This window comes from Doryrhamphus excisus, linkage group LG2 (assembly GCF_037039965.1).
Source record: "Doryrhamphus excisus strain RoL-2023G ecotype Guam linkage group LG2, RoL_Dexc_Guam_v1.1, whole genome shotgun sequence".
Classification (NCBI taxonomy): Eukaryota; Metazoa; Chordata; class Actinopteri; order Syngnathiformes; family Syngnathidae; genus Doryrhamphus; species Doryrhamphus excisus.
This window is the reverse complement of record NC_136358.1, coordinates 22,306,570-22,325,674: the sequence shown is the minus strand read 5'-3', so window position 1 is coordinate 22,325,674 and position 19,105 is coordinate 22,306,570. Positions and strand designations below refer to the sequence as shown.

Genomic DNA, 19,105 nt, shown 5'->3' with positions numbered 1-19,105 from the left:
CTTTCTGCCGTTCGTGGGAGTTTCTCGGGCTTTGCAAAGGTGTGAAACAGCGGCGGCTGAACTTAGCGTGTCCTTGAAAAAGCACTGGAGAAGGTGAGGGTAAAACATTTATTCTGTGAAGGGAAAACGGGAGATTTTTTATGGGCCAGCCCTGACTTAGTCGTCGAACATTGTGTTTGACCAAAACCTATGTAAACATTTAAGCTGCGGCCAGTTTGTACCGACAAGCATTTTTTATCGAAGCATTTCATGTATGTACACTTGTATTTTATCACCTCAGCAACATACGGGCACATACTGTAATGACATCTAAAGTGCATTATAGAGCAATGGATGAAGTCATAGCTACATGCATGGAAATAAGCACTAATTCAAATGAAAGATGAAAACTGCAGTACATGAGATCACAAATATACTGTATACAGTACGAAGGCAAGGCAACAAGTCAGACTCCTTAAACTGCCCCAACCCACCAAGTGAGGACCCCTGGTAGAAAGGTGGAAATCCACCCAATGTGGTGAATACTTGATATACTTGGCTAGGTGACGTCTCGCCTTGAGGAACCCCAGTCTGACTTTTTCTTTCAAGAAATAGAACGGGGTATAAAAAGTCAAGAAATGCTTATGCTGTAGAAGAAGTTCTACAGTGAATGTTTGGAATTCAATTGTACCGACACGTAACTAGGGCTGCATCTAGCGAATATTTTAGGAATCTATAGAAATTGTCAATTAATCGGGAAAAATATATTTTTTGATGGTTTAAGAGAAATAATAAATAAATAAATAAAACATTTGACTAAGTAATGAAGGAATTTGTTGAATTATTTAGATAATCCAGTGTTTTTTTTCTAAATGGTGTATGTGGTAGTTATGTTTAGGGCTATATACTGTATACGATGTGCAATCTGTAAAACATTATCACAATGGCGGTCATGGCACGAACAGCGCAACCAAACAAGTCACTTCTCCACACAACATAGCGGATTCAAATACGACCAGTGCCAATTGTGAAAGGTGTGTGCATTTTACCGAAGCTCATGGTGGCAAAAATCCTAGATTACTTTTTGTAATTGAGGTATTCAAATTAACCGAATAAATCACTGCAGGCCTACATGCTACTAAAGATCCGTCACGTTGCTAATACAGGATATGGAAACAGTGGAAAAAACGCTATAAAAAAACTTCTGAAAACCATGAACTCGCAATGTCCAGCGAAGCTTTGACGTCCCAATTATTTAGCATGAGCGCTAGCACAAATGTAGAAGGAAGTTAGACAGCTGCTAATAAGCTTGATGCAGTCGATACGGTGTTCCTGTGACAAAATAAGGACATGATTGTGTCTTCTAAACATGTTTACCTAAAATACCACATTGGCATTTTAAAATGTCCTCTTGAAACAGGCACTCCATATTTCATTCTTGGATTTGAGCATAGTTAAAGGTTTGTTATAAAAAATATATTTGACCCTGTCTATTTAGAAAAGAATGGTCCACTTTATTGTAGCGACTATTTTATATGCTATTTTTTAATGTGAATCTTGTATGAAGCTTTAAAATATAAAAGAAATCCTCATCTTAAGTATTTATTTTAATAAAACAACTTGACGCTCACATTTGGCTTTAATTTGTCAATATTGCCTATGTGGCAAAAATATGGGGATATATAATCGTATATCCATTCATTCATTTTCTACCGCTTATCCTCACATTGCTCACATATCCTCACAAAGTTGCCATTTTTTTTAACAATTCTGTGGCAGGAAAAAAATTATAATATGAGAATAAAATGAAAATATTATGGGACAGTCAGAATTAGTGCTTGGAATATTACAAGAAAAAAAGTTGGAATTTGAGGACAATAATATAGGAAAGAGAAAACAGTCCATTTGAGGAGAACAAAGTCATAACATTATGAGGAAAAGTAATATCATTTTAGTAGGGCACATGTGATGCATTGAAGAACAAATGGTTCAACAGCCAGCACCATGCCACGCTTTTTAGGCCAAGATCAGCCCTTCCCATGCTTTCATGTAGCTGTGGCGGGCCTCTCTACCCTTCTGCAGACCCTTCCCCATTCATACAGAAGGTGGCGCTGTGCCTCGCAGTAGTGCTTCTTGTGTACATGTACGCTGCAAGACAGAGGGATACGTTGCAGGAGAACAGTCCTTTGGATTTGCAAACATGTTTGCTTTGCTTTCCTGTACTCCTGTCTCCCACACAAGATATTATCCCTCTCCTGCAGCATACAGTACAAACATTTACATCACAAAGCATGCTCATTACACAACCACCACAACCCAGCACCACAAACAGCTTGTGGCTCTGTGGGGAAACACTGAAAAGGGGTGTCCAAAATGTGGCCCGGAGGCCGTAGGTAAACAATGGCTGCCTGCGACACTTCTAAGTTTTTAATACAATTATTATAAGAAACAAACAGAATGAATAAAGTTGGAAAATGGTTGTTGCAAAACGATTATAGACGAAATAGATATGGGAATAAATTCATAATTCAGACAAATGTTTAAATTGAAATTAGGGTCAGTGATGTGTACCTTAGCGTGTCTGAAATTGTATTTATTGGTAAGAAAGTGACTTTTCTAAAAGGATGTCTGCCTCTGCACACATTGCTACTAAATCTACTAAATACTCATCTCGCCCGAGTCACACGTAACCACACTAGATGTTCTTCTCATAATTTTGGTGCTTTTGTTTTATATCCTTTTACATTTTAGTTATATTCTGTCCATGTGCCAATAGCCCGTTAAACAAAAAATCACAGTACTACTACTACCAAGTAAAGAAAGCTAAAAAGCTTTACCAATGGTGCAGTGTTCATGTATGTAAGTGCGATGCCGGTAAATAAGCTCTAAAAAGATACGTTTGTGGTAGCCAATTATGCTAATTAGACCAAAATGCCACAGATAGATGGCGGTCCTGTGGGAAACAGCAATTTTTGACAAGAGTTAAAACTCTTCTTACAAAAGCCAAGCTTTATCATGACCTAGTATATTTTACTGAGCATATTTCCTATTTTGTATGCTATGCAACTTTATGAATCGCTTGTTAAACGCTGCCCAGCACCATAGATAGGTTGCAGTCCTGTGCGGAAGCACTTTGCAAACATTACCATGTAATTACGCAAATGTCTGACATTATTATTTAGCCCCGAAACGGGTTGATATTAAATCCATATTTGGTGTGTCATCACCACATGCAGTATATAATATACACATCAGCATATGGCTTTGTTCCTCTAGCAAACACGCATATTACATTTACATATTTATGTGGTTATTTTCAGCATATATTGCATTTTATTTTGGAGAACAGGAAGTGCTTGATTATGCATTAGCTTGTGGCTTTATGCAAACGTTCAACAAGACATACACAAGAGTTGTTATTCTTGATAGGACACTACATAACAACTGCGGGTGTTTTCCAATGATTCATTGCCAGTCTGATAGAAGATGAGGAATTCTGATAGAAGATGTGTAACGTTCAAAATAAAAGCTCCGGGCAAGTCACTGCCAATGGCACATGAATGTGCATCCAACCCGATCACAGCCAGCACAGGTTTGACTCCAGTTTTCAAGCAGTTTTGCACCAGCACCAGAAGCCAAGTTCTCTGTGGCGGGAAGGGTCTAAGTGTAAAGTCATGGCAGATCGGGTCCCGCCCGAAGACCTCCGACTAACTCCAACTCCAAGGTCACCAGCACAACTGTGAGGAGAGCGGCCATAAAATGTAAAATCATCCAGCCGCTGATCCGCTCCTTTTTTTCCCTTTCTAGCAAACCCCCAAAGCAAGCAAGCCGCCTGAGTTTGAAAAGGCCCCCATTCAGAGCACAAGAAAAGCCAGCGGGAACAAACGGGAGAATGACCCGTAGTGCTGAACATCTGTTGTGCGTGCGTGTGTGCGTGCGTGCGTGCCTGCGTACGCGTGTGTGGTCGGGGCCTCTTATCTCTCCCTCTGTGGCGCTAAACATGACTAGCTGCCATCTTGGCTGCAGACGAGGGCGGTGGGGGTAGCGGCTCCAAGCAGACAAGAGGCGGAAAAAAACACCCATGGCACGCATTTACATACATAGCAAGTTCGCCTGCATGAACAATGACTTTATGGAGTTATACTCAATCACCAACACTTTTCTTCCGCTGACTTCACGGCGGGTTTTGTTTTTTTTTATTTTAGGAGCTAAAGTGGTAAGCGCCGGTAAAGTTGCTGGAAAGCGTCAGGGTGACCATTACGCAAGGCAAGCGATTACCGAACATGATGGAAAAGGAGGGCATCCGCATTCAAAGTAGAATATAAAACACAAGTAGCTCGACGAGTTAGTTCAAGCAGAAAATTAGTAGAGGGGCATCGGCAGGTGCTTTTATCTCCTTCATGGCGAGTAACAAGTGTATTCAAACTTCGTCGACGAGTGAAAATTGTGCACCACAACAACCAAAAACGCTAAAAAAAAAAATAAGTAATACTCACCAACGTATGTGGTTAAGTGAGCAAAAGTAAAGGCGAAGATGAGAAAGCTGTGCTCGCATCCTGTGGCAAGTGTCCGCAACTGGGAGCTAATAAGTACACAATGAGGATGCGCTGTGGCTAGCATGCTAGCTCAACTTCTGCTGGCTAACCTCCAGCGGCTAGCCAGGCTAATTAGTGGCGTATCGCACGTCCTTCCGAACCAGCCTGGTTTATTTGGGTTTTATTCCAGCACGCATCCTAGTCAAGTGTGAGGGGAGACTTTTCCCGAGTATTATTGAAGAAATTCAAGAGGTTAAAACGGGAGATAAAACAACCGCAAACGGCACGGTTGTTATGAGATGACCGCCTGGCCTCTCTACCTCCCCCCTCCTCTCCTGTCCCATCCGTCCAATAAAACTAGCCGCTACTACGGGCACTTCGCGGTGTTCCAGTGTCACGTAACGGTCGGATTGGGTGAAAATGCGACTTTTGTTGGCTAAAGTGTGTGTAAATGTGTTCACATAATGTACTTTAGCACGTCCCCATGGAGGAATCTCTTGTGGGAATGTCCCCCATTCGGTGACTCACCTCTCGGCTCGAGCCACCTCGTGTCTCCTGGAAGCTTCAACACAATTAGCTAACTATGCTAACACTTTCCTGCTGAGTCAAGTTTCACACCACTAAATTCAACAAGTCTCCAGGAAATAGACACACGCACTGAGATTTCACTGTGAATAAATGTCTATAAATATTTAGACTTTCCAACTAAGTGTTGGAAGTGGGTCGCGTGTATGTGTGCGTGAGAGAGCGTGAGAGCCATTAGTGTGTGGCAAAGCTAAACTTGCTATTGTTAGCATGTCGGCATGGCAGATAAGTCCTTCAATGACTTTCTACTTTCATTTAAACCGAATCGCAAACCACTCGGTGAGAAGACGCTCGTCGGCGTGGAACACATCCCAACTCACGCACGGCGAGTCCGAATGAAAAGTAGCGAAAACTTGCCATTCAACGAAAAGAAACGCTTTTAATTCACAAACGCAGACTCGAGATCAGCTATTTCCATGAAGCGATACACATTTCGCACTTTCCAAATGACAATTAAACATCTTACCTCACAAGCTCGATCACTTCAGCTTTTTTCTGGACCAGATCCTCCTCCTTAGTGGTGTTTAGTATCTCCGTTTGCTTGAGGGGGAAATCACCGTGTTCCCTTTCGGCTATGAATAAACATAAGGAAAAAAAGTTGAATTTCAATGTTTCGGATGAGATATTTCTCCGCTGGGTCGAGCATCTGCGACCTCGCCGACCAGTGCGCGTTGCGCTTCTCTCCTTTGTGTTAATTTCACTCAAATCGAGTTTAATCCGATCGATCCCTCTCGGCTGGTCGCGCTCCCGAGTCCTCCCCTCCAGACACTCGCTCACCTTCCTCGGCCGGGGGTGCGCGCTCCCGAGGACCTCTCATACAGATAAACAGGCAGCGTGCGCGGTCACTGACCCCGTCGTGCCCGTGTGACGCTCGGCGGTAGTGGGGAAAAAAAGCGTGGACGTCATTTTGTGTTGATGATTTGAAGAGGATCCACTATATTGCATAAATGCATACATAACATATATTATGCATACTTAATTCCAATTGGCTAACAATATGACACCACCGAGTCAACTATAATGAGCTGGCACACATTTAAAGTAATTACTTGACATACCGTGTGTACTAAATGCTAGCAAATATATTTTTTTTTACCATCAAGTACCAGAGGGACCTGTGGACAAGCGTTTTAGAAATATCATCAGTAGTACACAGTCTACAGTAGTACTATTCATATGTATATACATACAATAGTACAGCATATACTGTATATACTATATGTTGATAACATGATTGTGTGTTGGTACAGGTAATCTGCTGCCCCCTGGAGGATGCAAACTGACACTACTCATTTTGGCCAGTGAATGGTGTCCAAAGTGCGGCCCAGGGGCCATGTGCGGCCCACTGCTTATTTTCTGTATTTATCCTTGGCATAATTGGATATTCAGCAATATTTATAAGATATACTATGATATATTACATTGATAACTATATGATTTGTCACCTTTAACACACGGAGATGTCCACATTGTCTTGAAATCGGTTAAAGTATATCTGGACGTACAGTGGAGTTATTTGAACATCTTGAAAGTGCAAATATAATAAAGGTGGCTGCTCACATCCTTAATGTTTTCTTGCATGTTATATGTTATACTTCACTACTCAGCAGAACGTCAGGAGAAAAAGATTACAAATCAAAGCTGCACCAAACAGGAACCTTTTCATTTCCTGTTGCCAATGTGATTCAGTCAGGAAGTGACCCAATCATAGCATAGTGAGAGGGTGTCCTCATCATCTACGCCAATTCTGTTGAAGCGGAGTTATTCACGGACCATCTTCCAGCAGCCCCGACTTCAATTTGGGCTCGTTTGGTCCATATCTCCAGGAGTTTGGCACCCCCAAAACAATGGGGGTCCTGCTGAAAGATGCAATGCCGAGCTGGAAGGAAAAGTGTCTAGGAGCAGCCGCCATGTTGAAAGAAGTACTAAGTGATGCTGAGTTTAGAATGTTTTATTATAGTTTATTGTGATAGCATTTTGTTTTTTCCTTTTTTTCCCCATTTTTCTCCAAAGAACAAACACAACAAATAACTTTTTGTTTTTTCGGGGGTGGGGGGGGGTAGAGAAGAAGAGCGATAGAGAAGGGATGGGGGGGGCGGACATAGATAAGATTAATCCACAGATAGATAAATAGACGCATCAAGTTTGGCTTCATCCTCCCCCTGTGACCCCTGTGGGTCTGCCTGTCCACACACACACACGGCTTTACAAAGAATAATCCACATCTGCCTGAATATATGGAAAATGTGAACATAAAAACAAGAGCTTGCAGGTTATACAGGAGATACAAGGGTTTATATAGTATATATGTATGCATCATCTAAGTATGCATGCATACTGTGTGTGCGTGTAGTTAGTGGTCAAAGATGTGTGACGATAAATAGGTTATACTAACTGTCCAAACCTGGCAGGGGGGTGGAGTTAAGGCAGACAGCTGATCATTATTCCCCCCTCCTTTATTGAAGCCAACACAGGTAAACATGCTATTTTGGCAATTCAAATCGACAAGAAGCTAGGGAGGGAGAGAACAAAAGCAAAACAGTGAAATGATGCCAATTACATTGCAAAACAAAGAAAAACAAGAGGTTATATATCTGCTGACTATTGATGGTGGTAGCGGAAGCTGGCCTTGATATGTTGGTGGCTTCTCCTCCTAGCAGATACTCTCCAAAGGGCTGGCCATGATCTTGTTAACAGCCGGTTATCATTCACGCTTGTCATTTCTAAAGGGCACCACCCGTCCCCTTTGGCTTTCAATGAGGAGCTGCGTGAAGTTCCCAGAGGGTCCACGCGTCCCCGGTGCCAGACGTTGACGCCACAGCATGCCAAGTGTCACTCTTTTACCCTCAAAGAAGCTAGCGACATCTACGGAGCCATATATACAGTACACGGAATAGCGCATCATTTCTCGTCCTTTTTCACTTTCACACTTTACCTCTTTCCTATCGCTCCACGAGCATCCATCTTTTAGGACCATTGAAAACCTTTAGTGTTCATGAAATACCTTTCCACTGCAAGGGGAGCAGACGACAAAGAGGAGGAGGAGGAAGGTGCAAAGCAACCCAGAGAGGCTAGTCATTTGAAAGGCTGACTTCATCGGAATGCCTAGATCATCCCCATATACACACACATGTCCAAGCATGCCTTGCTACCCATGTGCTGCATGGTCTTCCTTCCAAACCTGGAGATATACGTACTGTATGTATGCATGTACGTGTGTGTACAGGCAACACATGTTTCATTCCGTGCTTGGCTTTATTGACTACGGATGGACTATCCCTCCCCGCTATCACCATCTGTTACCCAGACAAGTGTCATTCTTAAAAGTAAAACTGTTAAAAACCAACAACTTCTGTGGGTGGGGGTGGGGGGTCAGGCTGACCTGGGGGGGAGCCTCAGCGATGGCCGAGTGAGTAAAGATGAAGAAAGACACAGAGGATGTGATGGCTGACAGACAGCATGTAGAGACAACTAAACTGGACAGTTCTGCCAACAGAGCGGGCTGGGGGGGGGTTAGAGGAGGAGGAGGAGGAGGAGGAGAGGTCGTGTGTTTTCCAGGAGCTTCAGCAGCAGCCGCCACCGGCGTGCTGGCCCCCCTGGCTGCCGGGCAGTGTTGAGTTGGTGGTTGGGTGCTGGGGTCCGATCTTAATACCGTTAGCCTGCGGAGACACAAGGCCGTTAAAAACACATCAAAGCTCCACGTGCTACCTCACAGCGCTACTTGGCTTCGTTTTGGTTGCACCGTGAGTGAGCTAAGCCTTTGGGTGGACAAATCAAAGTACAAATCAACAAGAGGGCATCACTACTCACTCACGGTGCAACCAACAATGACTCCTTACATGCTTCCGCACCACACAAACTGTGTCAGTATCAAAATAGACATGTACAACCACATCTGCAGGCAAAACAAGCCACAAGGCATGCTGGGTAACGTTCTGTTTGGGACGTGTATGTGGGCTTCCCAGCATGCCCTGCGGGTTGTAACTTATATAGAGTACTGCTACTTTGCACGGATACGAGTGGATGTGGTAGAGTAAGCTTTGTCATGTGACCAAGGGTGTGAATATCCAGCTGATCCGATGCACGGCGCAGGGCTTCCCACCAATAAACTGATCCATTATGGAGATCAGAAGCACAAAACTAAAACATTTTCATCAAAAAGCCACAAAATCTCAGTACGCCGTAAGAACCTCAGCACAGCAAGCCTGAGAAGTTGGAGCACGTAGTACATGTAGTACACATAGTACACATAGTAGTTGCTGTTAAGAGAAGAACATGAATGAGGAAAGACTGCAGGGCACAACGCTACACAAACCCTTTGCAATATACTGTACATTACACGTATGCAGGAGAAAGAGGCATTCATTGCTTTTACGGTGAGATGAGCAGGACACAGCGCCTGCGGGGGCGGGGGCGTCCCGTTAGGTCACCATATTTGGAGCAACAGGTGCTGCAGCTGGTAAGGGCGGAGGAAACGGCAGGGCTCAAGGACAGGATGAGGAAGAATGGCAGAAAGAAAAAGGAGTGGGGGGGGGGCGTCAGGGATGTAGTGCTTTTATGTTTCATTGAAGCCCCCCCACCCCCCCATTCTAGTGTGTTGCGTCATCTCCTTGTGGCTGGAGAACACTCAGCTTGGCTCTCTGCTTGTGTATTTATCTACACCCCCCCCCATCCCCCAGTAGCAGTGTTGCCTCCACTAAATCACCTTTATTGAGCTAGAGCTGTGCGTGTGTGCTTTCTCATGGTGGCTGCCAACATGTGGGCCGGGGTTCCCTCATCCCCCCCCCAAGCCAGTCAGCTGATGCGGTTAGGCCTTCCTTCCATCTCGCCGTTCCCGACAAGAAGAGGGCTGGCTGGCTAACACTTGGACTTGCTGCTTGGCTGCCAGGATTTAGGCAGGTGGTGTTTAGATCCAACACCCGTGCGGTCCGTCACATGATCCGCAGCATGTGCTCACACCAACACAGTTGGGCAACGACGTAGAAACACAAAGTCCAAAGTCATGGAAGACATGAACATTTGCAGGTTTGGACATCTGGGTGAGATGCAGAGCTTGGAAGACAGCACCCCAGTGTTTGAAGCCACCCGCTTGGGCGCAAACATACTGACAGGTTGGCTAGGATAGCTTGTACCCGTGCAGACGGCATTAAGAGGTGAACACAACATGAAAAGCAGACAGCTGGAAAACAAGCACCAGTGAATATGAGAGAAGATCAATCATCACCACTCCAACCATGTGGGACGTCCTGAAGAAGAAAGCAAAGACATCTAACCCATAATGGAAAAACCTCCAAAAAAAAAGACCTTCACCAAGAGCAATGAGGAGTGAGGGTATCACTATCTACTTCATGGAGGCCTACACCAGAAGATCTGGCAGAATGATACACATATGCCGTCAATATAATAAGTCAGACATCAGCATTGGCAAAGTTCCTTGGGTCGATGGCATGGCAACATCAGCCTACCATCCATCCTTGCTCAGACGTAACAGACCTACACGGGACAGCCAGGCTGGCATGCATCTGGCACACATGGACGTCCATGTGGATCATCATCACCATGTACACTGCTGCATTACAGCTGGCTTTGTTTACGCCACATCAGGCGACATCTCACACGCATGCTGTAACCCCACGAGGCTACCAAGCTAGATATGGCAATTAGCTGCCGATTATTGATTCAGAACTTAAGAAAGGAGGACGACGACAAAGAAGCCAAGAACATACCACTTCCACACAGACTGAGAACTATGATGTGTTGGACATCAGCAATCGTTTTTTCATTCCTGATACTTAGAGTGAAGGGGCAATGTTTGAACTGCAAAGTAGAGCTGGACAACTGTATTATTACTGTATATACAAACTACATCACAGTAGTAGGAGTAGAATGCAGTACAGGGGGTACTTTTGGGACAAACATCCATGAGGTGTGCTGTATTGAGGGACTTTTCTGTATAAATGATTTGTTTTCTGAATGTGTTTTCTGCAGCCCATTTGGGGAGACATAATGAGGAAAACATCGTTGAAGCCCAAATCCATGACTCTGGGGTCTGCAGGGAGAATCCTGTAAGCCAGAGGAAAAGTCTTGGCAGGGTATTTTCAGATGTTCCTGGATCAGGCATAGCAGCGTTCCTGTCTGGACAACTGTTCCACCAAGATAAGCATCCGCTTGAACAGATGATGGCAACCTGGATGAATGTTTGTTTTCTTGCTCAATGACTGAAACCTTGTTGGCTGTGAGGAATTTATGAGTTGGCAAACTGCCGACACAGACAGAGACAGAGGCGGAACGCCGGGAGCGTGAGGAAGAAGAGAGGGTGGAAGGAAAGCTGGCAGAAGAGTGGAAAAGAACAACGAGGAAGGAGTGTGTCTCACCTCATTGTTGATATCAAAAACCCCCTCCTGGATCTTCTCATAAATCTCCTTGGCTGTGTTGATGAAAGCCTGAGAAGAAGAACAGATATTCAGAAGCGGTGGATGCAGTCTAGGAGTTCGGCTTCAGAGACTGGATTGGTCCATTCATTCACTATGGGGGGTGTTTGTGCACGTCATGTATCCAAGTACACAAGGTTGCTGTTTGCCATTCCTAGCGCCACCATTATCGAGATGCCGCCAGTGAATGTTGTGTAGTCATGGGTAGCATTTCCTAGAAAGGTGTGTCAAGCGCCAGTGACAGCGTCAGACGTCTGACACGTGACACTTGGCAGATGAACAGCATTCTACTCTATTCACAAGACGTGACACACACACACACACACACACACACCCAAAAGACAAGACAGACGCCTCTGGAAATCTGTCAGCTGCATGTCAAGTGTGGGATGTTGAAACTTCCCATTTGCATCTGCAGTTGGCTTGCAGTGAAAGTCCAAACATAAATTGCACATTTGAGCCAAGTGGATGCAAGACAATGAAATAAATCACACAAAAGGCTGTTAAAAGGAACCTATTTTGTTCATTTTCCCACCTTTGTGGACGTGTGTTTCCTGCCAAAACTGTCTTTTCATTTATTTCACCCGCCTCTGGCCACACCCACTCCGCTGTGATTGGTCATACGCCCCAAGTGCCCCAGTACAAAAACAGAAATGTGAAATGCCTCGTAAACAAGAGAGGCAGAGCTTGGGGGAGGGCATAGAGTGTATTTGGCCTACAGCCACGCCCATGTAAGGAAGTCTGCAAATCTGTGACATCACCAAGGAACAGTTTTACCACGCCCTCTAAAACAGAGCATTTTGAGCCATTCCAAACTTCTTTCAAGGCTCACTTCCAAATGCACAAACCTCATTACGTGAAACTTTGGCATGGTTGAACACCAGTGTACAACATTCTAACTACATTTATAGGTCAGAAAAGTGGAAAAAAAGCATCATGTCCCCTTTAATGATAATGTTTTTGTATGTATTTAGAAGGTGGTAAACAGATTTATTCTATGTTATGTCATATTATCTCTTATTATATCTACTATATTGGGTAATATGAGTGTAAAGTCGACTATAGGGGTGTTATTTCATGTCTAGAGGGCTTTAGTAATGTTAAAAAGCATATTTAGAAGGTGGTAAACAGTTTTTCTATGTCATATATATCACATTTTCTCTTATTACGTCCTCTATATTGGGTCATAGGATTGTAAAGGTGACTATAGGGGTGTTATTTCATATCTAGAGGGCTCTAATAATGTTAAAATGCGTATTTAGAAGGTGGTAAACATTTGTTATAAATAAGAAATATGCTGACATTGAGTGATCATGGTCGTGTCTGGAAGCAATGAACCGCCATAAAGGAGGGATTATTGTATTTTATGCGTCTACCCCACAAAGTATGCTGGGTAACCTCCTGTTGGAGAAGTGTGCGGGTTATAGATAAAAGTATAAAGTTGTTTTGTTCTGCATGTGTATTGAGTAAGGGTCTATTGTACTCTTGGGTGTGGTGGCGTTACACAGTGTTTCATCTGTTCAAAGCTGAATGGCCAAAATGTGAGGATCCATGCTACTTTATGAATGTGTCCAGCACAATATGGCCAACTAGACAATAAGTAGATGATAATAAATAAGAATGGATGAACATTTATTAGAGACAGTCAGAAATAGACTTGGGAGACCATGGGGTGTTTGCTGGTGCACTCCTCTGCTCAGGCCAGTCCTCTCTCTCCCTTTCCTTCATTTCTGACGGAGGGAAGGAAGAGGGGCGACATGGCGGCAGCCCAAGAAGTGAAGACAACGTGGATGGGGGACAGATAAGACGTGAAGTGAAGCAAAATGTCAAGAGTGATATTTGGAGCTGATGGAGGAACGGACACAAAACGAGGAGAGGATGTCTTCCCATCAGCCTAATGTCCACCCACAGAGCCTGAAGACAAACCCTCCACTCTGATTGGCTGCTGGGTGTGGGGCGGGGGACGGAGTGGTGGCTATGAATATGTATGAACTTTAACTGCTTGATATACTGCTGGAGAAAGGGAGGTGACGGCAATGAGGGAGGAGGGGGGGCGAGGAGAAGGGTTAAGGGAGACTGAGAAACGAGTGTGTGTGTGGGGGTCTTGTTCTGTGACGGAGGAAGTGAGGGGGATAAAGAGGAAATGATGGACGTGGAGGGATGCAGATGAAGGGAAGCGAGGAGAGGAGCGGTATCAGGAGGATTCAGAGGACACTAATGAGACAAATTAATCATACCACACACACACACACACACACACACCTCCCCCTCATTTCAAGCCCTGAGAGAGCTCTACTCCACAGCAGAGTGTGTGTGTGCATGACACAGGCCAGGCTAGGGAATGGAGGAGAAAAAAATCAATGTAAACACACACACAAGCCTGAGGCTGGCATGCTATGCAGCGTAGGATGGGATTATTTATGGGATTGGATAAGTGAGAAAGGGGTCCCAGGAGACAAGAGTGTGCATTCATTACACCCAACACCAGGGGTGTGTCCCAGAGAGAGCCAACTGTGCTCCATCACACCGGTGTGGCGCTCATTTCCAAAGTCAACAGGCATGGTAAACCACGTTTCTGTCTTCTCCTGAGATGGAAGCTTTCATCCACCCTCACAAACACATGATGGCCATCAAGCAGGCGTGTTCAATGACCGGATGGGCGCCATTTGTGGCCCGCACGTTGCTTTTCTATCGACCCACTGCGTATCGGAAAAGATCCAACTTAACACTTTTTAATAAAGCAAAAATGGAGCAAGGGAAAAAAGTCAAAACACAAATGAGGTTGAGGAAAAAGTTATTTTCAAAAATGTAGTAGCAATAAAGTCATGATTACGAGAAAACATTTGCAAGAAGGAAGTCACTACTTGATGCTATGTTGCTAGGTGCAAGCATGATGACTGTTAGCATTTTAGCTAATTTACTAATTAACTCTAAAGGCAAATACACACATGGCCTGATGTAGGGACACTATGGGACTGCCTTAACACATTTGGGACTTGGTGCTTTCTTGCTAGATGCTACCATGTTAACTCTTAGCATGTTAGCATTTTAGCTAATTTACTGATGTCTAAAGGCAAATACACACATGGCCTGATGTAGGGACACAATGGACTTGGTGCTTTCTTGCTAAATGCTACAATGCTAACTCTTAGCATGTTAGCATTTTAACTAATTTACTGATGTCTAAAGGCAAATACACACATGGCCTGATGTAGGGACACTATAGGACTGCCGTAACACTTTTGGGACTTGGTGCTTTCTTGCTAGATGCTACCATGCTAACTCTTAGCATGTTGGCATTTTAGCTAATTTACGCATGTCTAAAGGCAAATACACACATGACATTATAGAGGGACGTTATAGGACAGCCTTGGCACTTTCTGTACTTGAGGCAGTCTTGCTGAGGTTTGAAGTAGCGCTACAACATGCAAAGCAAGAAGGGGGGGGGTTAACAAAAAGGTAATTTATTGAAAAGAACAATTCAAGTGAAATAAGCTGTTTATCAGCTGATCAAAAGTTTAACCCCGGGCTCACATTGAATCTGTTGCGGCTCCGGTCCTGATTGTGTCCGGCTTGCAGCAAAGTGCCACTCCTGCACTGTCTTGACGAACAGCCCATCTGGTCCTCCAGGTTGCGTGGTTGTCATTTTTTGAGGGGGTCTAGCGCTTGACTTTTTTGTTCTGTAATGCTCAGGATCTTTCCAAAAATGTAGAATGAGCGTCTTACTACGTCCAAGCTCAGCTGCAATGGCACGCTGCCAGAGGCCTGGCTTATGCAACACCACCATTCCACCACGTTCATGAAGAGAAAGCTTCTTAGCTTTAGCCATCAGGGGGGCATGACAGTGTCAATGCCTGACAAAAAATTACCATTTTCAGCAGATTTAGACTTTCATAGTCTGTGGTCTTCAACTTTTGATCAGGTGAAAAGCAACCCATTTCACTTTATTATTATTATAATAAATTACAAGTTCCAAATGTTTTTGTCTCACTCCCGCTTCTTGCTTTAGCATATTGTAGCTCTACTTCAAACCTCATGAAGGTCCAAATGTGGAAAATGCGTATTCTAGCTATGTTTACACTGGTCTTAAGATTTTGATCAAGGCTGTACTTGTTGATGTTTCTGCAGGCTTGGACTACATTTACAGGTGAGAGAAAACTACAGAGATAATAAAACATTATTCTATCGGCCATCGTTGTGCAAATGTAACTTCACAGAGATTTCATTGTGCTTGTACTTTTGTGCAAACAAGGGCAATTTAAATAATCCCAACACTGCCCTTGGACATAGCCTCTGCTATCCTGCCACCGCCATCCGCTATGATAAAGCACTTGTGTGGATTCTACATTGGTAGTGGACATCTTACTCTATGACTCAGTTCAGCAGCAGCAGACGTTGCTAACAGGCAGCACTGATGTCTGTGAAATAGCACATCACGGGTGTGAAAATGGGCCGCCACACTACAGTGTGATTGATGTGAATGCAAGGAAGTCTGCGACTTGTGTCCAGGCAAGGTTTGGCTCAGCTGTTGAGATGAATGAATGCCGCGGCCGGTGTGTTGTTGTTACCTCTTCTACATTGGAGGCAGTCTTGGCTGAGGTCTCCATGAATATCAGGCCGTGTTCTCTGGCAAACGCTTCCCCTTCCTCTTTCTTTACCTCTCTCCGAGACTCCAGGTCACTACAACACACACAGGTAGTAAAAGCCTTGTCCAATGGAAGGAGTGGTTAACATCTTATTAGATATCTTACACAGCATTATCCCAGCAGCGACAGTCAGTCGGCTGCACTATGTGGACTTGATGCTGCTTTTGTACATTCAATTCATTTGTTTTCAACCCAATAATATACAACCCACCAGCGACTGCTGTTCAGGCTGTCAATCACGGCTGTCTCGCACGAATATGCATGCACGTCACAATGCACATGCTTTGGGGGTGAACCGGGGAGTGCAATGCTACACTCTTCCAAACATATCATCATCTTTTTACTGTGTGGATATGAAATGGTGAGCCATAGCTTGCATGGCGCGACAAGGACGTCATGGCTGCCATTCTCTACATGGCTGCATACAGCAGCTACAGCATAATCAGCATTGACAAATCATTCACAATCATTGCCGTTTCACCAATTATTACTCCAAATATACGTATGCATATTTGGGCACATTTGACTTTTTATTTGCCTCAAAGAAGCTTTTTCTAAGTAAAATAAGTAAGTAAAATATTAGACTAAAATAGTAGACTAGTCTGTGTAGACTAGCACAGTAGAAAGTAAAAAGTGAAGAATAAGAAACGGTGTGAGTGTATATTACTGTATGTATTACGATGTCTACTATATTGGGTAATAGGAGCATAAAGGTGATTATAGGGGTGTTATTCCATGTCTAGAGGGCTCTCATCAAGTTTAAAATGTATTTCTATAAGTGCTAAAAAGCTGTTCTATGCTCCAAGTAAAAGAATACTGCATGAATACATAAGGAAGTGTACTATGAGGACATGGACTTATCACAGTCGTGTATGTAAACAATGTACCGCCATAAAAGAGGGATTCTTGTACTCGTGCTTCTTCGCCATTCAATATATACGTTATATACCTTTTGTTGGTAAATCTAGGTAATGGAAGCCGAGGTTTGCTGCAGCTTGAACGTCCTCATTGTGGCTTAACATTGTGGCTTGCATTCAGTAAAGTGGAAGAGTGCATCCATCTTGACGAGCCCTGTGTTGACATCTGTGTATCTTACAGAACCCCAGCTTGCTTAAGCGCAGCTAAAAGTGTGCCAACAGCGCCCTGGAAGCAAGTTCTTCATTTGACTTGATTTCCGACAAGGTATGCAACATTTTATAGCAAAAGCTTCCTGGCTTTGCTAGCATGCGATCCATCAAGTGAGAGAGCGACAAACCTCTTGTTGCCAATGAGCATAATGACCATGTTGGAGTTGGAATGTTGGCGAGCATCCTCTAACCAGGTGGTCAAGTGGTTAAAGGTGTCCCTCCTGTTAAAACAATTCAAGGATTATTGGCACATTCATACGGCAGAATATAAAGCACTCATGGCCGTCTTCTCCTCTTCTTCATGACGCATACTGTAGCTGTACCATCCAGTGACATTCACTATTTGCTGCTACGATGATATCATTTCACATTTGTGGTCGGAGTTTGCAAAGCCATAAATCACAAGTTGGACACCACCTCATTGGGTCTCCTGAGCAGTGAGCGATGCACCAAAGAAAAGGAAAGCCATCACCTCTTCCATTCTCAAATGTTGAGACCATCATTAGGGGTAATATGGATAGATTCATTGATATAATATAGAAATATGAATGCTAGAGAGGTCATGGATTCTGTGCATACAAGGAAGGCGGTGTTTAATGTCATTCTTGCATTTAATCTTTATATTACTGTACTCCATTATGTCGTCCATGTGTACAGTGGGAGTGACTGTTCCGCTTTGTCGTGGGCCGTGACATGGAAATGTAGGTCATTGTCTATCAGTCAGTTGATTTCATACTCTAACTTAGCCAAGCTGCTGTTTGAACAGTTCCTTCTCGTACGTGGTACCGTACACACTGCACAACAGCTCCATGCTCTACGTACAAGTCAGCGGGAGTGCAGGCCTAAATCCTCACTGTACATGGAACGCAGTCAAATGCAAGAAAAAGCTGAAATACAAACATTTGTCCTGCACACTGGAAGGGGCGTTGCAAGGGAGGGAGAGCCAGGCTTCTTGGGAGGAGGAACCATGCTGCGTAGTTATCAGTTTCAATGTCATAGGAGCCATCTTCATCCTTTACGATGGTTGAGTGCTTCGGACTGGACCAATGTTTACCATGTCTAATTGCACTTGACTTTTCACTTTCCCTTTCTTTGATGTGCTGCCTCACGCTTGGGAGACGCAATGGGCATTGTTGAATTCCCCACTTTTAAGTTGGAGTCTTTCCTTTTCCTTGTATTGTAGGCACACTTGGAAGACAACATGCAAAACTCCGTCCACACTGTGTATTCTTCCACAGCGCGCCTGCAAAAGCCCATCTTTTCTTTTTCTACCTGTTAGTACTTTGTGTAACCACTAAGCCGCTTAGTTATCACTGTCCATGTCAGCATACCTGCAACTCTAGTGACAAGGCATAATCATGACTTAAAGAAGATGGATGGATCTTCCTGTGTACTAAATATCCCATGCTTGTGGCTTACAAATTGGTGCGGCCTCTATATGTACAAATCTGTTTTTCTTTACATTTACTGTGTGCGGCTTACACGCTATAGTCCAGAAATTCAGCTATTAACTGATGGGAGTGTGCGTCGTAACATGAGGACGCTGCGTATGGTGGATGAGGCGGTTGATGTGATTACCTTGTGATGTCATAAACTAGCAGTGCCCCCGCTGCTCCTCTGTAGTAAGACCTGGTGATGGAGCGGAATGACTCCTGGCCAGCCTGGAGAGACAAGTACATGTACATCTATACGTGCTGTACATACATGGGAAAAAGGCAGGATGCAATCACTAAAAAGGGATGGAGGTCATCTGTTGCTTTTCTGACTGTGCCCATCCCATCCAGCCTGATCATGCCGTCCTA

General features: G+C 44.0%; 2 protein-coding genes across 6 annotated transcripts in view; both read right to left on the bottom strand.

Moving 5' to 3' along the window:
- The window catches only part of chd7 (chromodomain helicase DNA binding protein 7), a 59,568-nt gene extending 53,655 nt beyond the window's left edge, over positions 1–5,913 (bottom strand). For 3 of the 5 annotated variants that reach the window (XM_058062261.2, XM_058062259.2, XM_058062264.2), the window contains exon 1: positions 5,566–5,913. The gene's annotated coding sequence lies outside the window, so the exon portion shown is untranslated. Of the gene's footprint in view, positions 1–4,475; positions 5,019–5,042; positions 5,422–5,565 lie in introns of those variants that run through there. The other 2 variants (XM_078788746.1, XM_058062263.2) reach the window with 2 other exon arrangements.
- A 1,234-nt stretch (positions 5,914–7,147) lies between these two features.
- The window catches only part of rab2a (RAB2A, member RAS oncogene family), a 21,418-nt gene continuing 9,460 nt past the window's right edge, over positions 7,148–19,105 (bottom strand). Inside the window, exons 4-8 of the mRNA XM_058061989.2 lie at positions 18,882–18,964; positions 17,432–17,524; positions 16,099–16,210; positions 11,474–11,542; positions 7,148–8,758 (exon numbers count right to left, since the gene is read on the bottom strand). Of these exons, the coding sequence (XP_057917972.1) occupies positions 8,663–8,758; positions 11,474–11,542; positions 16,099–16,210; positions 17,432–17,524; positions 18,882–18,964 (453 nt within the window). The 3' untranslated portion in view covers positions 7,148–8,662. The remainder of the gene's footprint in view (positions 8,759–11,473; positions 11,543–16,098; positions 16,211–17,431; positions 17,525–18,881; positions 18,965–19,105) is intronic.